The 18,606-nt window shown below is 36.3% G+C and overlaps 1 protein-coding gene across 7 annotated transcripts in view; it reads right to left on the bottom strand.

The window, feature by feature from the left end:
• Positions 1-5,950: 5,950 nt before the first annotated feature.
• Positions 5,951-18,606, bottom strand: part of Bclaf1 (BCL2 associated transcription factor 1) — a 32,561-nt gene continuing 19,905 nt past the window's right edge. For 4 of the 7 annotated variants that reach the window (XM_038338421.2, XM_038338423.2, XM_038338422.2 and 1 more), the window contains 5 exons: positions 17,584-17,759; positions 16,235-16,415; positions 15,222-15,368; positions 8,487-8,699; positions 5,951-8,333 (listed from right to left, as the gene is read on the bottom strand). In XM_038338421.2, coding sequence (XP_038194349.1) covers positions 8,328-8,333; positions 8,487-8,699; positions 15,222-15,368; positions 16,235-16,415; positions 17,584-17,759 — 723 coding nt within the window. In that variant the 3' untranslated portion in view covers positions 5,951-8,327. Of the gene's footprint in view, positions 8,334-8,486; positions 8,700-15,221; positions 15,369-16,234; positions 16,416-17,286; positions 17,450-17,583; positions 17,760-18,606 lie in introns of those variants that run through there. The other 3 variants (XM_038338425.2, XM_038338426.2, XR_005286457.1) reach the window with 2 other exon arrangements.

The raw sequence follows: 18,606 nt of genomic DNA, 5'->3' as shown, positions 1-18,606 counted from the left end.
TGTGAAAGTCAAATTTGTGAGTCCTCACCTATGTAGGATCCAGGGACAGAACTTTAGGTTTGGTAGCAAGCTGCTTTTCCCAGAGTCATTCCACTGGCCCTAAGACAAGACGGAAGCACCTTTGAAAGCTGGTGAAAAGCAAAAAAAAGTTCTAATTAAATTATCCCGCCCCCAAAAAAGGAACAGAGCTGTTTCTTTTTTCATTGGCAGCAAAACATAATGGAAAGCAGAGTGAAACACACTCCTGTGCACCTACAACCAACCAATAAATTGATGTTTAACTGCTATCTATTTAATTACAAAGCCTCAGTTCTAAAGATTTGGCAAGCCATGAGGACATGGCATAGTTTTGAACATCTTAAAGATAATACATGGTTTTGTTAGGTAATTCTTAATCCTAACAATTTTAGTTGCTAACAATAAAGCATCAACGTGTAAGTGAAACATGTCAAGGAATCTAGACTAAGAAATCCAAACTAGAAACAGTTAAGCATAAAGTAACACAGCATTTCTGAAAAGAAACAACCCAGAGTGCATACATACTCTGGAGGGATGTGTTGTTTTGCGTTCTTGTTTGGCAGAAGGTTTTGTTGATAATGTTTTGGCGTTTTGAGACATGACCTCACATTAGCAAAGGTTGAAATGAAACTTTTGCCAGAGTGCTGGAATTACTTCTGGGCCAAATCAACACAAGTCCTTAAGTCTTAGTACGTGATGTCTTCAGCTCTTAATAGGGACTTACCTTCAATTTCTGAGAGTCAATCAAGAGCAACAGCAATAATCTAGCTTCTAGAGTCTCTTCGATTCACCTGACCAATTGGAAAGGGTGTTTCTCATACCTGGTACTGGGGTTTGTCCTATTAGAATTTCTACATGGTCCTCATGGAAAGCATTATCACTCCATAATTTCATATAAACTATGTAAGTAATGTATGCACATATCAATGTATAATATCTAAATTTAGTAACTGTAAAATTCCTTATGGCCTTTTCAAATGTTTAGTATTATTCATTCCCCCACATATTAACTCCCTACCCCTTCACAATATAAAGCATATCACCCCACCCCACTCCACCCCTACCACTTTTCTCACTTCTTCCTTCAGATCACCTCTAGTACCAAAAGAAGCAGGGAGGCCATGATCCCTGGCAAACAGCCACAGGTGGCCTGAGTTGCAAGAAGCTGTGCCAGGGAGAGGAGGAGTTACCTGTATCTGAGCCATTAGGGCTGGCTAGTCAGTCCTTGGAAATGAGGGCTCTGGAGAAAGGCAAGTCCCCTAATAACTTTTTAAAGTAACTATCAGGGTTAAAGAGAACACTGGCTGTTCTTCCAGTGGACCTGGATTGAACTTCAAGCTCACACATAACCCATAGCCAGCTCTATCTCCAGTTCCAGGGGACTGATGCTCTTTTCAGACATTGCATGCACACGGTACACAGGTGAACACGGCCATGCAATCACTTTTAGTGGCTGGAGAGATGGCTCAGCAGTTAAGAGCACTGATTGCTCTTCCAAAGGACCCAGATTCAATTGCCAGCACCCACATAACCACTCACTACTGTCGATACCTCCATGTCTAGGGGATCTGACACCCTCATTCATGCAGGCAAACCACCACTGCACATGACTTAAAATTTTTCTAGATTTAACTTTCTACCAATGTTTTAGACACATGTATGTATATGTACCACATACACATCTATTGGACCCCTTGGTATTGTTTATGGATGATTATGACCCACCATATTTGTGCTGGGAACTGAATTCAGGTCCTCTGGGAAAACTGTTACAATCTCTCCAGCCCTCATGTTTTTACTATAAATCTTAACTTTATATTTTTCCCAACTACAAGCCAAAGTATATCATTTTTTAGTAGTTAGGCACTTGGCACAAGTCTGTAATCCCAGCATACAGGAGGTGGAAGCAGAATGAAGGTGAAGGTTAGCCATCTTTTGGGACAGTGATCTCATGGCCAGACTGAGTTACATTCAGTCTTGTTTCCGAGGTTTTTGTTTTTTGTTGAGTGTCTTCACTATATAGTCCAAGCTGGCCTCAAACTCATGACCCTCCAACCTAACAAACTTTTTACTTAACTCTTAGTAGCTGTGAATACCTACCTGCTGGAACACAGTCCAGGTATGGAGTTGTGTTAGAATTCTAAGTACCTGTGAGAATACTCCAAGAAAACACTTTGGTTTCTTCAAAACCCGCTCTTGGGAGTATTTCCATGCGCCTCCCAGGTATTTGGATAGGACTGAGTTTACTTCAGATTCCTCATTATTGCTTGCTGCTCTTCAGTAAAATGTTTATGCAACTATAGAAAAACGTTCTTGTCACATGTGACTCGTCCTTTTTTATTGTATACAGCATAAACTCCTAAGTTTTTTATTCATGTGATTTCTAAGCCTCATGGCATAAACTGCCTGGGGTTCTGGATAAAGTTAGCTATTGCATGAGACTCCCATCTCATTTATAGTCTCCCTTCTCACAGGTCCCACCGCCTCTAGAGTAGTAATACTACCAAATGACCAGCACAAAATTCACCCCACAATACTTTGTCAGAGTTGGGAAGAAGTTTATGATGCTCTGTCCCTCCTTAAGAATTTGTAAGCAGGCAACTAAAGTTACTGAGGGAAGGAAAGATTTTCTTCAGAGGAATAGCCATTGGTGACCTGCCCAGGCTCCTGTAACATCTTTATGTGTTAATGTGTTTATGTGCACCACAAACTTACAGGAGCCCTCACAGTTCAGGTGATGGCATCAGACCCTTAGATTGTGTGCCACCATGTGGGGCAGTAAGAACCAAGCCCCAGTCCTCTGCCAAGAGCAGTAAGCTCTTCTAACCGGAGCCCTCTGCAGCCCCTGCTCCAGTAACTTTAAGCCCACTGGTTCACCAAAGTTCCACTACAGCCTTGAAAAGTCAACCACCACAGTCACAGAAGACAGCAGCTTGACAAACATGAGACAGGTAGAAAACAAAAAAGTGCCTTCAAAACCCAGGCATAGAAAACTCTTTACTTCATCCTGTTTGGAGATTTTTCTCAAAGATCCTCAAGACTTAGTAACTTTTTCAGGACTTTTGCAAAGCTTCATAGAGCAAATCTGCACTAGGAACTGCCACAATTCTATCTTCAGCTCCACGTTTCCTTCCACCGGAAATGCAGTTAACTCCATTTGAAACACTCAGGAAACAATGGCAGTTACCAGAAGCATGCGCCTGACTTATGACCAATACAGTAATGCTGTGCTACAGTGGACAACAGTAGCAACAGAAACCTGCTCGCAGTTACTCAGAACAATGGAGAGATCATGAATCAGGCCAGCCAATGGAGGGACTGAACTTTTTCAAAAGCACCTCAACCCATGTCAAGTAAAAGTATTACACAACCTCTGAAACACAATGTTACAGAAATGCATGGGTACTTTGAGGTAGTCTGAATGAGATGTTTGCCCCACATCTCAGGCATTTAAATGTTTGATTCCAATTATTGGCTGTTTGGAGAGGCTCAGGAGGTGTGGCTTTGATGTAGAAGGTATGTCCCTAACTGCCAGCATTGAGATTTAAAAACCTCAGTCTCTGGTTATCCCCAATTCACTCTCTGTATTCTGTTTGTAGCTCAAGATGTAAGCCCTCAGCTCTCTGGCTGCTGCCAAACTTCTCTGCCTTTGATAGTGGTAGACTCTCCTCTGAAACCAAAAGCCCCAAATAGCCCTTTCCTTCTTTATAGAAGATGCCTTGGTCATAGTAGCCAATCCAATACCAAACAGGCATTACTCCCAACTTTGAAAAGCATGTATCAGAATCTGTAATTAAAAAAAAAAAATACACCTAACACATGCATTCCCCTAACAATGAAGTGTCTATTTCCTTTCCCTACTTGGCAATTTCATTTAAACAAGGCAACATTGTTTCTTTAATAAAGAAAACAATTTTGTTCTTTATGTAATCTTAGGGTATACCACCAAAGAGATTTTAAACCAAACACAGAAAAGGGACTGGAATCAAATAACTTGCTAGGCCAAAAATTTCAGCACCTGAAAATTCCTCAAGCACCTTGAAAGCACCTTAAGGCACCTCAAGTTCAAGCCTAGCCTGAGGCAAAGTGAAGCCCAGGCCACCTTAGGTGCCAAAGTGTAAGACCATCTCCAAAAACAATTTGACAAATGGAGCAAAATTTTGCACAGAAAAATCCATAAAAATTAGTTTTAAGTTACTAATAATGACACACAGCCCCCCCCCCCTTTTTTTACAAATATGTTTATTTCTCTATGGAAGATTTTTTTTATTTTAAATTTGCAATTCATCAGAATGTGCCAATTAAAACCAGGCATGGTGGTACACATCTCTTAATTTCAGCACTCTTAAAAAAAAAAAAAAATCTAGAAATTCCAAGACAGCTTGTGCTACATAGCAAGACCTGCTTCAAACTTTAAAATGTTTTTAAAAGTTGTCAATTCCGGGGCAATCAAGGAGACAAGTGGGGAAAAGCAACGCTGCCAAGCTTGATGTTGACATCTAGCAGGGTAGGACAAAACTGTGCCTTCCTCCAAGTAGTGCTCTGACCTCTCCCTACACTAGCATATCACACACATCTACACACATAAAGTGGTGGGAGGTGGTCAATTTAAGAATGAAGAAATGGCTCATAGGTTAAAGTACTTGTAGCTCTTTCAGAGGACCAAGTTCAGTTCCCAGCATACACATCAGGTTGCGTATAACTGTCTGACTCTAGCAGATCCAAAACACTATTCTGACCTTGTGGGCACCACATACCCATACCCACAAGTGCACATCCATCCAAGTAACAAATCTTTTTTTTTTGTTTTTTGTTTTTTTTTTGTTTTGTTTTGTTTTTGTTTTTAGTTTTTCGAGATAGGGTTTCCCTGTAGTTTCTAGAGCCTGGCCTGGAACTAGCTCTTGTAGACCAGGCTGGCCTCGAACTCAGAGATCTGCCTGCCTCTGCCTCCTGAGTGCTGGGATTAAAGGCGTGCGCCACCACCGCCCGGCAGTAACAAATCTTTTGCAGAAAGACAATTTCCACTTCCGTAAAAATGTTTTAAAGGTAAAAGAATATTTTGTATTCCCAGTAACTTTTAAGAAGAATGTTTCATTTGTAACAAATTTTAAACTGTAACAACTAACCTAAAGAAACAACTCGGTTATTTTTTTTTATTTATTTATTTTTTTTTACTTTTTAGAGGAGTTAGCTGGGGATGTGACTCAAAGTGCCAGATTCAATTCCAAGCACAGTATGAAATGTGGCCCACCACTGCAATCTCAGCAATTTCCCACTTAGGTGAAAGCAGGAGGCTCAGAAGTTCAAAGTCATCTTTAAATATATTCTGAGTTTAAGGTCAGCCTTGGCCACATGAGACCCTGTTTCAAAATAAAATTTCATGAATGTCTTTTTTCTCTTTAAAAAAAAAAAAAAAAGAGAAAAAGAAAAGACAGATACAGCTCTAGCTTAGCTAACCTCAAACGGAGAGCCCTGAGTGCTACGATTAAAATTCAGTTCATTTCCGCTGGGTTGCAGTGATGTAAACCTTTAATCCCAAGACTCAGGAGGTAGAGGCAGAGATCAGCCTGGGAGTTCCAGGGAAGCCAGGGCTGTTGCACAGAGAAACACTGTCTTGAAAAACCAAACAAATGAAAAAGTTCTGTGTGTTTTTCTTCTCAAGGACTTCTCTTCTTTGATGACTACTAACCTGGAATTCCTACATTTGTCAGAACGACTAATAACTAACATTTTCTTCCAGGGAAGAGAAGAGAAAGTGATTAAAAGTTTTGAGGAATAAGTAAAAAAAAAAAAAAAAAAACTTATCAAACCACATAACAAATTTACTACACTGGAGTTGATATCCCAATTTCTAGAAACAGGCCATAGAAATCAGCTGGGTAGAAAGTATACCCAGAAACAGCCTCAAAATCAGGTACAGAGACAATAGCTGTCACCACTTATGACATTTTATTGGCATATGACAATTTACAAGGGTCCCTGCTGAAATGTACACCACACTGAGTAAGAATCGTTTAGCCATCTACATTCATTCTCAAGGGGTAAAATTTTCCCTCAAATTATAATTTATATCCCAACACTGATTTTAACTGTAACAAAAGGGAACAATAACAATTCCTTGAAATGGAGTGCAACTGGAAGAGACTTTGCTGTTTTTTAGAACTCCTAAGATGTTGAAGAGCATACACACCTAAGAACTGAGTCATGGTCTTCTGAAACTGCTTTTTTTTTTCCTGTAAAATCCTTTGGTTCATTTTTATTTCTTTCTCTGGACAAAGTATATTAATGCAGCTTAACAGTTATTTTCCTAGCATTTACAATCAATCAAGCAGCTTTACCAAGAGGAACCGTTCAGCCTCTGTAACATGTTATGACATGTGAAAGAAACTAAACAGTGATCTCAAAAAATACATACAGGCTGTTTTATGTGTGGCCCTGAAAAAGAGAAGATTCACAGCAGTGCTCTACTGCATAATTCTTATCACCACACTTTAATGTAGTGGGTTTTTCTATCTATAAACTTTAAAAGTAACCAAAGGGTATAACTGCAATTGTACTTAAAATATGACCTTACTCTCTACTATTTTTCAGTAAATTTACTTTTCTCTGTTGTAGAAAAAGTAAAGGTAAACATGCCGAGATTCAGTGTGTAACCAAATAACTGTTAAAATAAAGGTTAAATGTATTCATATAAAATAGAATGGTATGGAAAACATTAGGGAATTAAAAACAAATTGCTTCTATATTTAAGTCTTAATCTGAAGAGGATGGTTACTAATTATGTCCAGATTGACGCAATAAAGTTGGTTTGAGATATTTCTGATTTACTAAATAATTCCAGATAGACAATTAACGGGAGAAATCATGCAATACTGAATGAGATAAACATAACAAATGTTGACATGGTTTTAGTTTAAGTATGTTGCCAACAGCTCTTAGCGATTCAACATCTAAGACATATTGCAAATCATCAAAAACAGAGAATGAATGAGCCACACACAAGATTTAAAAGTTTACATTAATAGAATAAGCATTATCTCCTTAAATTGCAAAAATATACAACTAATCTGATGCAATGTGGCTAGTTTTATAGATTTATTTTTAAAAAATCAGTCTTAGCATGAACTTTATTCCTTTGCTATTAAGTAACAAAGAAGAGTATATACCGCCTTAGGTAAGTCAGACCACTTGAAAAGAAAAAGGTCATTTTATAAATGGGCAGTTAGATCAATGGTACAAATCTTCTGCCAAAATCTTTTATTGGTAACATTAAGGAAAAACAAGTTATTTAACTATTAGACATTATGTTGGATCTAATTATATGCTTAAATTATCGACTAATTTACAGCTGGTCAGAGTATCCAAGAAATATGCAAGCTATCCATTCAGGTACTTAATGACTGAGTGCATCAAATTATGCTTTAGAATAATCTTCCAAATAAATAGGACTCCCAAGTTTTGATTTGTTTTTGTTAAGAAAAAAAATCAGGCCTGTGGGGCAATTAGGATTTTTCTTACACTCATATTACAAACCAGTTTCTCTCTCTCTTAGGTAACTGATACCTGAGACCATGACTCAAACTATTTAATGAGAATGGAAGAGATATTCAATTTTGAATTCATACAGGCTCTTAAAATGATTTTACAGGCCACTGCTTGCTTTCAGTAAAAATATCACTTTCACAAACCTTTCTAACTTTTAGTAATTTGTACTTTTTGGCTACTAACAAAGTTATTGTCCTTATATATTTGCTGAAGTATGAAACTAGTTTTAGTTTTCCAGAATAGCAACTTTGATGGTACTTTCAAAAATTAGTCGCCCTACAATGTAGTGTTCAAATTAAAAAAAAAAGATGTTAAACAGATGTGTACAGTTAAATACTTAGTGTGGTCACTATAAACAACTCCTGTTTGAGGGTTTGTGTGGATTTGTGTAGAGCTAACGTTTACTTCAGAATCAAACATTAACAAACAGGGAGTCATGAGAATCCAAGCTGTCACAGAGCTGGACTTGACCATTTCTTATAGACAAAGCAGAAATACAATGCATGTAACAAAAACAGTCAAAGGTTTTTAAAAGTTGATAGTTACAAATATGGTACGGAACATTTTCTACTTTATTTCAATACAATTTTCAACATACAGTCTACTATTTTTTCAAGGTATTTGAAGACTTAAAAGAAAATTTCTATAGACTACTTGCAAACAGTAAATTGTAAGTAAAATGTTTACATTCTTATTTGAAAACAAAAATCAGACTTAAAAAATGTGAGTGTCAACAAGTTCTGCTCTCTGTTGCAATCTTGAGGCTAGTCCTAAAAAGGGAAAAAGAAATTAGAGGTCAATAAAGCTGTGGATAGTGAATATTTATGATAATTATTCCTAAAAGCTGATTAACTGATTTGTCTGCCAAGCCCATACTAAATTAAATCTGTCAAAAAAAAAAAAAAAAATCAGAAAATTTCTACCTTTTCTTCTTTGCGTCTGTCCTTCTTTTCTTCATTATTTTCCATGGTCTCTTCTTCATCTTCAACAATCCCATCCCCTTGGTATTTGTCATGAGTCCATTTTGGACTGCTACCTGATTTTTTGAAATTAAAGCGCCCTCTGCCACGTTGAAAAGTACCACGACCTCTTCCTCTTTTGGCCCAATAATCCACACCATCATCTCTGTCATCATGCTATAGAAAGGTTTAAAAAAAAAAACACATCAATGATATAGTTTTCATGTAAAGATACTAATTCTCCAATCTCATTGAAAGTAGTGAAGTTCAAAATTTTCCCCACAAAAATATCATAAATGCAGAAGCCAGAAAATGTCATTGTAATAATATAAATAACATTTATTATGTTATATAAATTATGCCTAGCATGAAGATTTTAAAATCCTACACTGAGATTTAAATATAGATGTGATTATACATCAATCTGCAGCCTAGGGGTTTCAATGGTAAATCATGACAGCACAGTCCCGTGGTAATTTTATCTCAGCTTTTTTACAGTAAGTTTGGAAGCTATTACATTGCAACCTTAAGTTTTCAGTAACTATGTTTAGTTACTCCCCAAATTACAAACTATTCTACTAAGCAGAACAATCTCCAGGTCTGAAAAGTAATTAAAAGTTTCTGAAGTATTTCCATTCCAAAATACAATACAAAAGGCCAAAGGTTTCTCTCACATCAACTCATTAATTCAATCCGCCAGCTCTAAGATGGAAAGTGGGGCACAACAATGGCCCTTTACAAGAAACGCGGCATAATGTAAATGTCATGTTGCACAGCCTTTCCAGAACTAATATGAGCAAACCACCCAACTAACTAAAATCTTTTCAAGACTGTTCATGCAAAACAGAATTAAGTTTTTATTGCATGACCATTTTGTAAAGATTAACTTCTTATGCAACTTAAAAACTGAACTTGTACAGGCAATTATTAGACTATTCTAAAGAACAGTTCTCAAGTGTTAATAACTAGTGTATTTTGATGCCACTGCCAAACCAGTGAAGATTGCTAGGTGGAGCCTGCATGACTCCATGAAGAGTGTCTTCTGACATTATCAAAATTATAGACTTCAGAAAAGAGCCACTCAAAACAATGTCTACACTAAATTTTGGAGCCGTTTTTGTTTGGTATGACATTATTAATCCTTCAATTTGTAGGAAGAGGCAAGTACTAGAGAAAAGACCTGCCATTTACATCTCAACAGAAATCAACTTCTCTGAGAATTTACCTCATTCTAATATAGGGAGACAGCCTAAAGGAACACTAGAGAGTCAGTAAAAAATACTTGGTCCAGTGTCTAACAAGCCGGAATTCAATGTTTCTTATGATGCTTACTAGGTATGATATGCTAAGACACTGCTCTGAATACAATCCAATCTTTTTTTTTTTTAAATACAATTGTCTGTGTGTATGCCTGCAGGCCAGAAGAGGGCACCTGACCTCATTAAAGATGGTTGTGAGCCACCATGTGGTTGCCGGGAATTGATTCAGGACCTTTAAAAGAGCGGGCAATGCTCTTAACCTCTGAGCCATCTCTCCAGCCCTACAATCCAATCTTTAGAAGTAGAAATATTGTTGACTATCTATCTATTCCCTATCCTATAAAACACCAAGAAAATAAAATGAAAAATCTTACTGACCATTATCCACAAGTTACAATTCCGATAAATTCTTGAGACAGTAAATGAGCATCAGGCAACTAAGAGTAGAAATGGAAAAAGCCAGTAGCAAAGCTAGGTGCCAGCCAAATTACTCATTACCTTTAGATACATGCTCATCTGAAATTTAAGTAAAAAGAAAGAAGAACCTCAAGAGACTAAGATGTTTCCTTCAGAGAACGTCCTAACAGCAACTATGTTGAAACTGTGGATACCAAACACATTGTTTTTCTTCTTTTGCCATTTTCATGTATGTGGCATGTGTTATATATGGGCACTTGGCCAAGTGTGTGAGCATGCCTATGGAGGGCATGACGAAACCTGGAAAACATTCTTGAATGCTCTTCCACCTTTTTCACTGAAGAAAGGTCTTGCAAATAAACCCATCGGTGTGACAGCTATGCCTAGAGGAATCCTTCATCTCCACCATGAAGGCAGGAATTACAGACAGAGCTACACACTGCAAATCCAGAGTTTGTATGTGGATCTTGGGAATTTCAGATATAACCACTAAACCACCTCCCCAGCCACTCTAAAAAGTCTTCCGTTTCAATTGCTTACATTCAAAATTTGAATCTAATTTTAGTAATTAAATTTTTCAGATAACTGTTAAAAGTTAAATGGCTTTTGTTTTTCAAAAAATCTATAATAAACTGAAGAGCTCCTGTATCCTCACCTCTCCACTAATACAATTCAATCAAGTTACCCCTGGTATGTGGGACTATAATCCCACTCAGATTTTAAAGTCAGCCTGTTCTGCAGAACAAAATACTGTTTCAACACCCCCCCCCTCATTAGTTAATATATTTAAAAAGTATTGAGTTTTTAAAAATTCATTTCAAAAGTTACTCCAAACTTTGACCCCTCCTCCATCCCTAAGCCCTTCACTCCACCAGGGATTAATCATTTCCTTCCTACTGAGAACTTGCCATTTCTGTATCCTCTCACTTGTTGCAGCTCATGCTCACCTCTCAGGAGCTGTCTGACACTAATATGTATATTATACGTATATTTCCTACAATTATTATTATCACGCTCTTGCATAAAGCCAAGGTTGGAGACAGGAAACCTATGATGTAACAAGCACTACTATGATTCATCAAGGCAGTTATGAGGACCACAGATCAGAAATTCAGCAGGAAACATAATGAACAGACTCAAATACTAACCCATTCTTACCAGCCCAAAAGTAAAACTTCTCAGTAACTAATCATTCTCTTCACCTGAAATATAAACTAGCCTCAACTCAGAAAGATTTTTTTAATTTTTAAATTTAAAATTTTTTCATTCCTGAGAGCAGGTCACTATAACCCATGTTGGCACCAAACTTGTATCTGTCCTTTTGCCTGAATGCTATGATTTCATGAATGCACTACCATGCCCAGCTTGAATGTTACTAAGCATTAATATTCTAGTAGGTTAAACTTCCTACACAGGTATTATTGTTTAAGAAACCAAAGAAATGTCTAATTTTAAACCTCATCTTTTTAAAATGTTATTTTTGCTCAGATCTATATTCTAAATATGATCTAAACTCAGTGTTTGTACATAAAATGCAAAATATTTTAAATTAAAATATTCTGATGAGTCAAGTGGTGGTGCCATATGCTTTTAATTCCAGCACTCAGGCGGCAGAGGCAGGTGGATCTCTGTGAGTTCAAGGCCAACCTGACCTACAGAGAGAGTTCCAAGATAGCCAGGGAAACACAGAGAAACCCTAGCTCAAAAACAAACAAAATTCTGGTAAATCCAAGTTGCCACTTAAATTGCTCTCAAGCACCAAAATAACTTAACCATCAGACTATGATATGTATATAATAAATATATTGTACAGATCAAAATTTTTTAAATTAAAACCTAGAGCAAGGCGGTGACGGTACACACGTGTATGCTAGAACTCCAGAAGCTGGTGGATCTGAGGCCAGCCTGGTCTACAAAGCAAGCTCCTGTAAGTCAGGGATATACAGAGGAACCCTGCCTCCAAAACAAAAACAAACAATAAAATAATAGCCCTCAAAAGCAACAAATTATTAATCACCATTTGTTAAGTATCTATAAATTTTTTGTTGTTGCTTGTTTTTTTGATACAGGATTTCTCTGTGTAGTCCTAGCTATCCTGGAACTTGCTCAAGAGACAAGGCTGTTCTCAAACTCAAGAGATCTATTTTGCTTCTGCCTCCCAGGGTGCTGGGATTAAAAGCATCCATCACCACACCTGGAAAGTAACTCAATTCTTAAAATAGCACAGTAATAAAACTACTGTGTAATATTAAGACAATCTAAAATGTCTATGTCCCAAATGAATATATAAAGATCCATGATAACAGATTCTATAAGCAACAGAAAGTCTGGTCTAAATTATATCTTTTGCTTGAGTGCAGTGTCCATTGCCTGTAATTTAGCAATAAGCAGACATATTAAACTAAGGAGTTCAAGGTAATCCTCCAGCATAGTGTGTGTGTGTGTGTGTGTGTGTGTATATATAAAAAGCAGGTTTGAGACCATGTCTCAAATATACATTAGTTTTTGAAACTATTAAAAAGCATGAACAATATGCCACATATCCTTTATTCTCAGCAATCAGGTAGCAGAGGCAGAGCTCTCTGAGTCTGAAGCCAGTCTAGTCTATACAGAATAACCCTATCTTGAAGGAAAAAAACTAACGGTTCCATATTTACTAACTACCTCTTATTTTCTTACAGTTGAACTATTTATCGGGCAATTTTATTACTCCTCACCCCAGCTTAGAAATGTGGGCCTCTTAGTAACATGTACTCTGTGTAATCTTATCACATCTTTAATAATGACTATGACATGATGATTCTTAGATAGTGGTGTCTCTAAGTCTTCATTAACAATTACCCATTGGATCTACTTTTGCTTTCTCCTAATCACTTCAAATTCAACCTAGATAGGTAATTTTCTTTAAAACTGTGTCTATCTTCTAAGTTTTCAATTACACAACTGATCAAACTATTTCCAAGTTCCCATTAAGTCAGGGGCAATGGACCACAACTATAAACCTAGCCAGTCTTTAGGAATCTAAGGCAGCCAAATCAAGTGTGAGGCCAGCAAAGGCTCCAAAGCAAGAAAAGCATTGCAGAAAATGCTTTAAAATCCTCTTTCACATGTAACCCCTTGGTTCAGGCATCTGGTATCTACTTCTTCAATTGCTTTTACTACTGAAATATTAGGGACTACCACAATCTTTTTGCTTGGATTTTTTTTTTTTTTTTTGGTAGAGACAGGATTTCTCTGTATAGCCCTGGCTGTCCTTAAACTCCTCTGTAGACCAGGCTGGCCTTGAACTCAAGAGATCTGCCTGCCTCTGAGTCCAAGTGCTGAGATCAAAGACGTTCACCACCACCCTCCAGACTATCACAATCTTGATTCCTGGGTGTTCTCAATTTTCCCAAACATATTTATACCAACAAGCTAACCACTTTGCCCTCTACTGGTATGTTCAGTTTATCTGCCCAGCTTCATGCTCAAGACTCAAGACAGCTTCTCTACAAGCGCTCTACTCATCAGTTCCTTTGTAAAGTCATCACAAGAACTCAGTTTCTGTCACTCACTTGTTCTTAAACTCTTTTAAAATATTAAAATGAGTAGTTTGTAAATTTTTTCTTAAAAGACCACAATGTTTAACTTAAAAACTTTTTAGCCAGCCAAGGCTGTGACAGTATAGCTTTAATTCTAGCACTCAGGAGGCAAACGCAGGTGGATCTCTGATTTTGAAGCCAGCCTAATCTACATATGAGTTCCAAGATAGCAAGGGCTTAATAAGAGACCCTCTCTCAAAAAATAAATACATTTATGGGTATGTACACATGTGCTTTTTCTGTATGTGCACCACATCCCCAGCTAGAAAAGGGTGTCAGATCCTAACATGTTTACTGGGAATTGAACTCTGGTTGTCAACAGGAGCAGCAAGTGCTTTTAGTCACTGAGTCATCTATCCAGCCCATTTATTTAAAAAAAAAAAAAATGGAAATGAGTCTTCTAAAACAAATTCAATTCATCAATAATAACTGAATCATACACCTTACTACTGCCAGATTGTTAATAGTTCCTCAGCAGAGAACACAAACTGAATAACTGTTACACATCATGCATTCTAAAATCTTACATAACTTGTCCAAATTTTTGGGTCATTAATGTAAATAGGAAAGTAGAAATCCATTTTTCAAGAAGTATACTAATTATTTTCCAAACAGATTCACTTCAGAATATAGACTTGGTCTCTAATTAAGCAAATCTGCTATGAACAATCAGATTTGATCACCCTCTAATACCATTACTATTTATTTACTTGCTTTCAATTTCCAAAACTAGCATCTGAAACATGACTTCCCTAAAAAGTTATAACAAAAACTAGTATTTTTGGTAAAGTTTTGGCAACTTAACATCTGTCTCTATAATACGTAACATACAACTCTTTCTTTTCCCTACCCAAACAAAACAAAATTGCCATTCTATCTATAGAGCCTTCAAAACCCACGACCTCCCATTTTACACTTGAAAACTATTTGAACAGGAAAAGCATGTCCATCAAAAGCAAGGATCAAAGCGAACATGTCTAGGAATTAAATTTTTCAAAACCTATTTTTCCTATTGCTCAATGAATTTTGAAACCCCCTGAGATTCTTCATTGTAAGAATCATGAAAAACATTACTTTTCTTGTCTTTAAATAGTTATGATAGAAAGTACAATTTAATTAAGGTTTCTACATTTAGAACTGTCTTAGACAGATATGAGTTGACTACTTTCTCTGAAAATGGAAATCAAATCAGGCATATTTTTAATTTACCTTGATCAAGCCTGCTGTATGTAATGTTAAATGAAGCATATAATCAGAACTAAAGGGACCCAAATCTAAACTCAAAGCTTCAAACAATTTAAATGATGGTATTAGGAGGAAAAAAAATTTTTGCCCAAGTTACAGTGAAATCCCATAATGGTGAACATCTGAACTGAAATGTATTCACCTAGGATGTTTTGAAAATCAACGCAAACCAAATAAAACAGATTTCTAACACCCACCAAGAAGTACTTCTTGCTCTTTGGGGTATATTCTGGATCCCATTCCTCTTCCTTCGGTCTCTTTTGAAAAGTAGTATTTGAGTTGTTTGGACCAGTATTTGTCCCCGCAAAAACTCCTCTGGCTCTTCCTCTGCCTCTAATTCGAAACTGATTAACATTAACAAAGTTGTTTAGTAATGCAATCAAAGGTATTTAGTTACATGCAAACTATAGATTATACTGCAGTAACAAAAACAAAATGTATGCATGTATGTCTGTCCACCTGTCTGTCTTCACAGCCACTGAGGATGGGATAGGTAGCAATTTTATACCATAGGCCTACTGGAAGTTAGATAGATTACAAAAAATAATATATTCAAGTATTAGAATATGTACTTTCATGACCTGAAACTAGTACTTTTAAACTATGATATAGTTAGACCCCCAACCCACTTTTCACTAAAAGTTATCTAGTTCCTTTGAATTATATCACTAGAACCCCAAATTTACCCTACAAGAAAATCTCTTCCCTTGCCTGAATGACCTAGTGACTGTAGCACTATCCAACTAAAGATAAAGGTAAAAGTATGGATGTAAGAAAATGCACTACCTTTAAGCCTCTAACAGTTACAGTAACTTTATAAACCATGGAGACAATGCATGCTATGTAGTTAGGAAAGTGTGGCTGTACACGAATAAGCAAGGACCTGAATAGGTAAAAATGAAAAGAGTAATAATACAGAGATGAATAGATTTTAATGCTTTTAAAATCGGTTTCCCAAAACTAGAGATTTAATAAGTGAACTTTTGGAAACTGATACTGATCTGGTGGGGTAAAGTTATCTGTTTATTTAGATGCTTCAAGATCTCAAAATGGCATTTCAGAATGAAGATAGTATTTCAAATACCATTTCATTTCTCAAGACTGATTCTGACTTCGGGAAAGACAGCTAATAATCTACAAGGTATATTTGATTTCCCTTTTTATAGTTCTCCAAGGTAAAGGCTCCTGAACGATCAAAGACATTACTTACAAAGGTTCCTCGAGGTCTGCTAACTCCTGCAAATCCCGAGTAGTCTTTCATCTCATGGTGAGTTTTAAAGTCTTCTTCTCTTTCTTTCTTACTCTCTTTTTCTTCTCGAGAACTAGGTGAGGAAGGAGATGCTGAAGAGGATGATGATCGAGAATGGTCTTGCTCTCTACCTTTATGTTTGCTGAAAAATAAAGAAAAAAAATGTGCTTTTTTTTTTAAAAGACAAAGAATTCTTTAGAATCTTATGAGGAATGTTTTTAAGTTAAAAAAAAAAACTATCCCCTATAAAATTATTACATAAGTAAAATTGGGTGTAAACTCTGACAGTCTGTTCCAATCTTCTTCAAATGATTGCTTTATATACTTAACAACACACTAGAGCCTACCAGTTGGAAATTGGTTGTTTGCAAATTTAAATGATATTCAGTTCTTCATTACATTAACTTGTAATCTTTTGTTATCTTAATAAGAAGAAAGGAAAAAGTGGGTTTCTGTTCTTTGTTGCAGTGCTGGGGAATGAACCCAAGGCCTGAAACATGCTAGGTAGGCACTCTACAATTATGCTACAGCCCAGTCCGAAAATGTTCTTGAATCCAAGTTTTAAAATGACTGCAGTTTATACACACCCTGAGTAAGAACAGTTTGTACAGTTTGGGCCTTAAAGTCATGATAGAAATAAAAGGCATGTGACATTACAAGTAACAGTCATAAACTTAAAAACACAAGTAAAATCCACCATTTACCTAATGAACATCAAGAAAAACAATTATCTATAATACACTGTATTTCTACATTTGACTCTATAATGATAAAAATTTACATGATTCTAATGCAACACCCAAAAAGGTCATACCTGCAATAACTCTTACCACTGCTAACAGTATCCACGGAAATATATTTTTCAAAGACTAATGCACAATTCTATTTCCTAGTTTTTCCTCCCCCCCATCTCTCCCATGTTAAACCACTAGGCATCACTTTAACAGTCTTGTACTCTGGGTGTTATGAGTTGAAAAAGTGCGGAATCAAGCATAACGAACCAAAGTTCTTACACAAACTGTTTCTAGAAATGCACTGCATTGAAGTCCAACCTCCTGATGTAGCCTGGATAATAGGACACATTAATTTGTCATTTTTTTTTTCAGTGTTAGCTTGCTATTCCAAAGTTTTTGTCCTCATCCACCATAAGCCGTGTAAAAGACAAATACATTTTTGCTGTAAAACAAATAATTTTAATTGTTTAAATTTAAACATTCGATTACATAGTCAAAATTGAAAGCAATTAAGCTGACAATTATTAAAGGCTAATTAGAAGCTAAAACCTAAGTCAAGACAATTTTAACAATTACCTGTCATCTTTGTAAGATTTGTATTCCTTGTAATCTTTTGGAGTTTTTTCTTGCTTTCTTGATCCACTAGATTCCCTGGAGCCCTTGGAATCCCCCCGTTCTTTACTTCTTTCTTTACGGCGACGATCAATGTCATGACGGAGATCAGCTGAATCGCATCTTAATTTTTTATCTCCCTGTAGAAAATATATGTAAAATACAGATTTCAGGGGGAAAAAACAGAAATGCATATATACATGCAGAGTTTCATCACACCAGATTCTAAATTTGCATTTTAAATATCAAAAATAAGTACATCATATACAACCATCATCCTTGTAAATTTTTAATACTTATTTTTACTGAGCATTTCTGTATATACACTAGAACTAAAAGTTACTAAAAATCTTTAGATTTGTGATATTTATTCAAAGCAATCTATAGTAACCTTCTGACAACAAATTAATAAATTCTTCTACTCAGTGATCCCAAATAGCGTTTATGAAATAGCTGAACAGTGTTCAAAATTAGCATGTAGAGTTGCAATGTGGCTTTGCACCTGTAATCTTGAGATCCTGATGTTATGGGTCTCATTAACTAAGCCTCATGAAAATAAGGCTCATCAAGCTCTTCCCAGATAAGTTGATAAACCCAAGAAAAGATACTTCAAAATTAGGGATTCTGTAATTTTCATGACATGCAATTGGAATTCAATTAATAAAACTGAGGTTGAACAAAGGTCAAACATAGTCAAAAAGATATTATTCGCAATCCTGTACTCAGTATCTTGGGCCATATATTGCCCTTTCTCAATTCAGGTATTGCAACAGACATTAGTTTAACTGGGTCACAGTTCACCTCCTCCTTGTTCCATTGCTTTTTCAAATACTATTTAATTTAGGAGTTGAAAAGAGGCATCTAGGAATGAAGAGAAATTATACATCAGTAAGATGCTAAGCAATGTGGACATCCTTTGACATTATTCAACAATGAGAAGTTTAACTCTGGGAAGTCTAATAATAAGCATGAACAAATATATATATA

The sequence above is a fragment of the Arvicola amphibius genome, chromosome 8 (genome assembly GCF_903992535.2).
Source record: "Arvicola amphibius chromosome 8, mArvAmp1.2, whole genome shotgun sequence".
In the NCBI taxonomy this organism is placed as follows: Eukaryota; Metazoa; Chordata; class Mammalia; order Rodentia; family Cricetidae; genus Arvicola; species Arvicola amphibius.
This window is presented reverse-complemented; position numbering and strand designations above follow the sequence as displayed.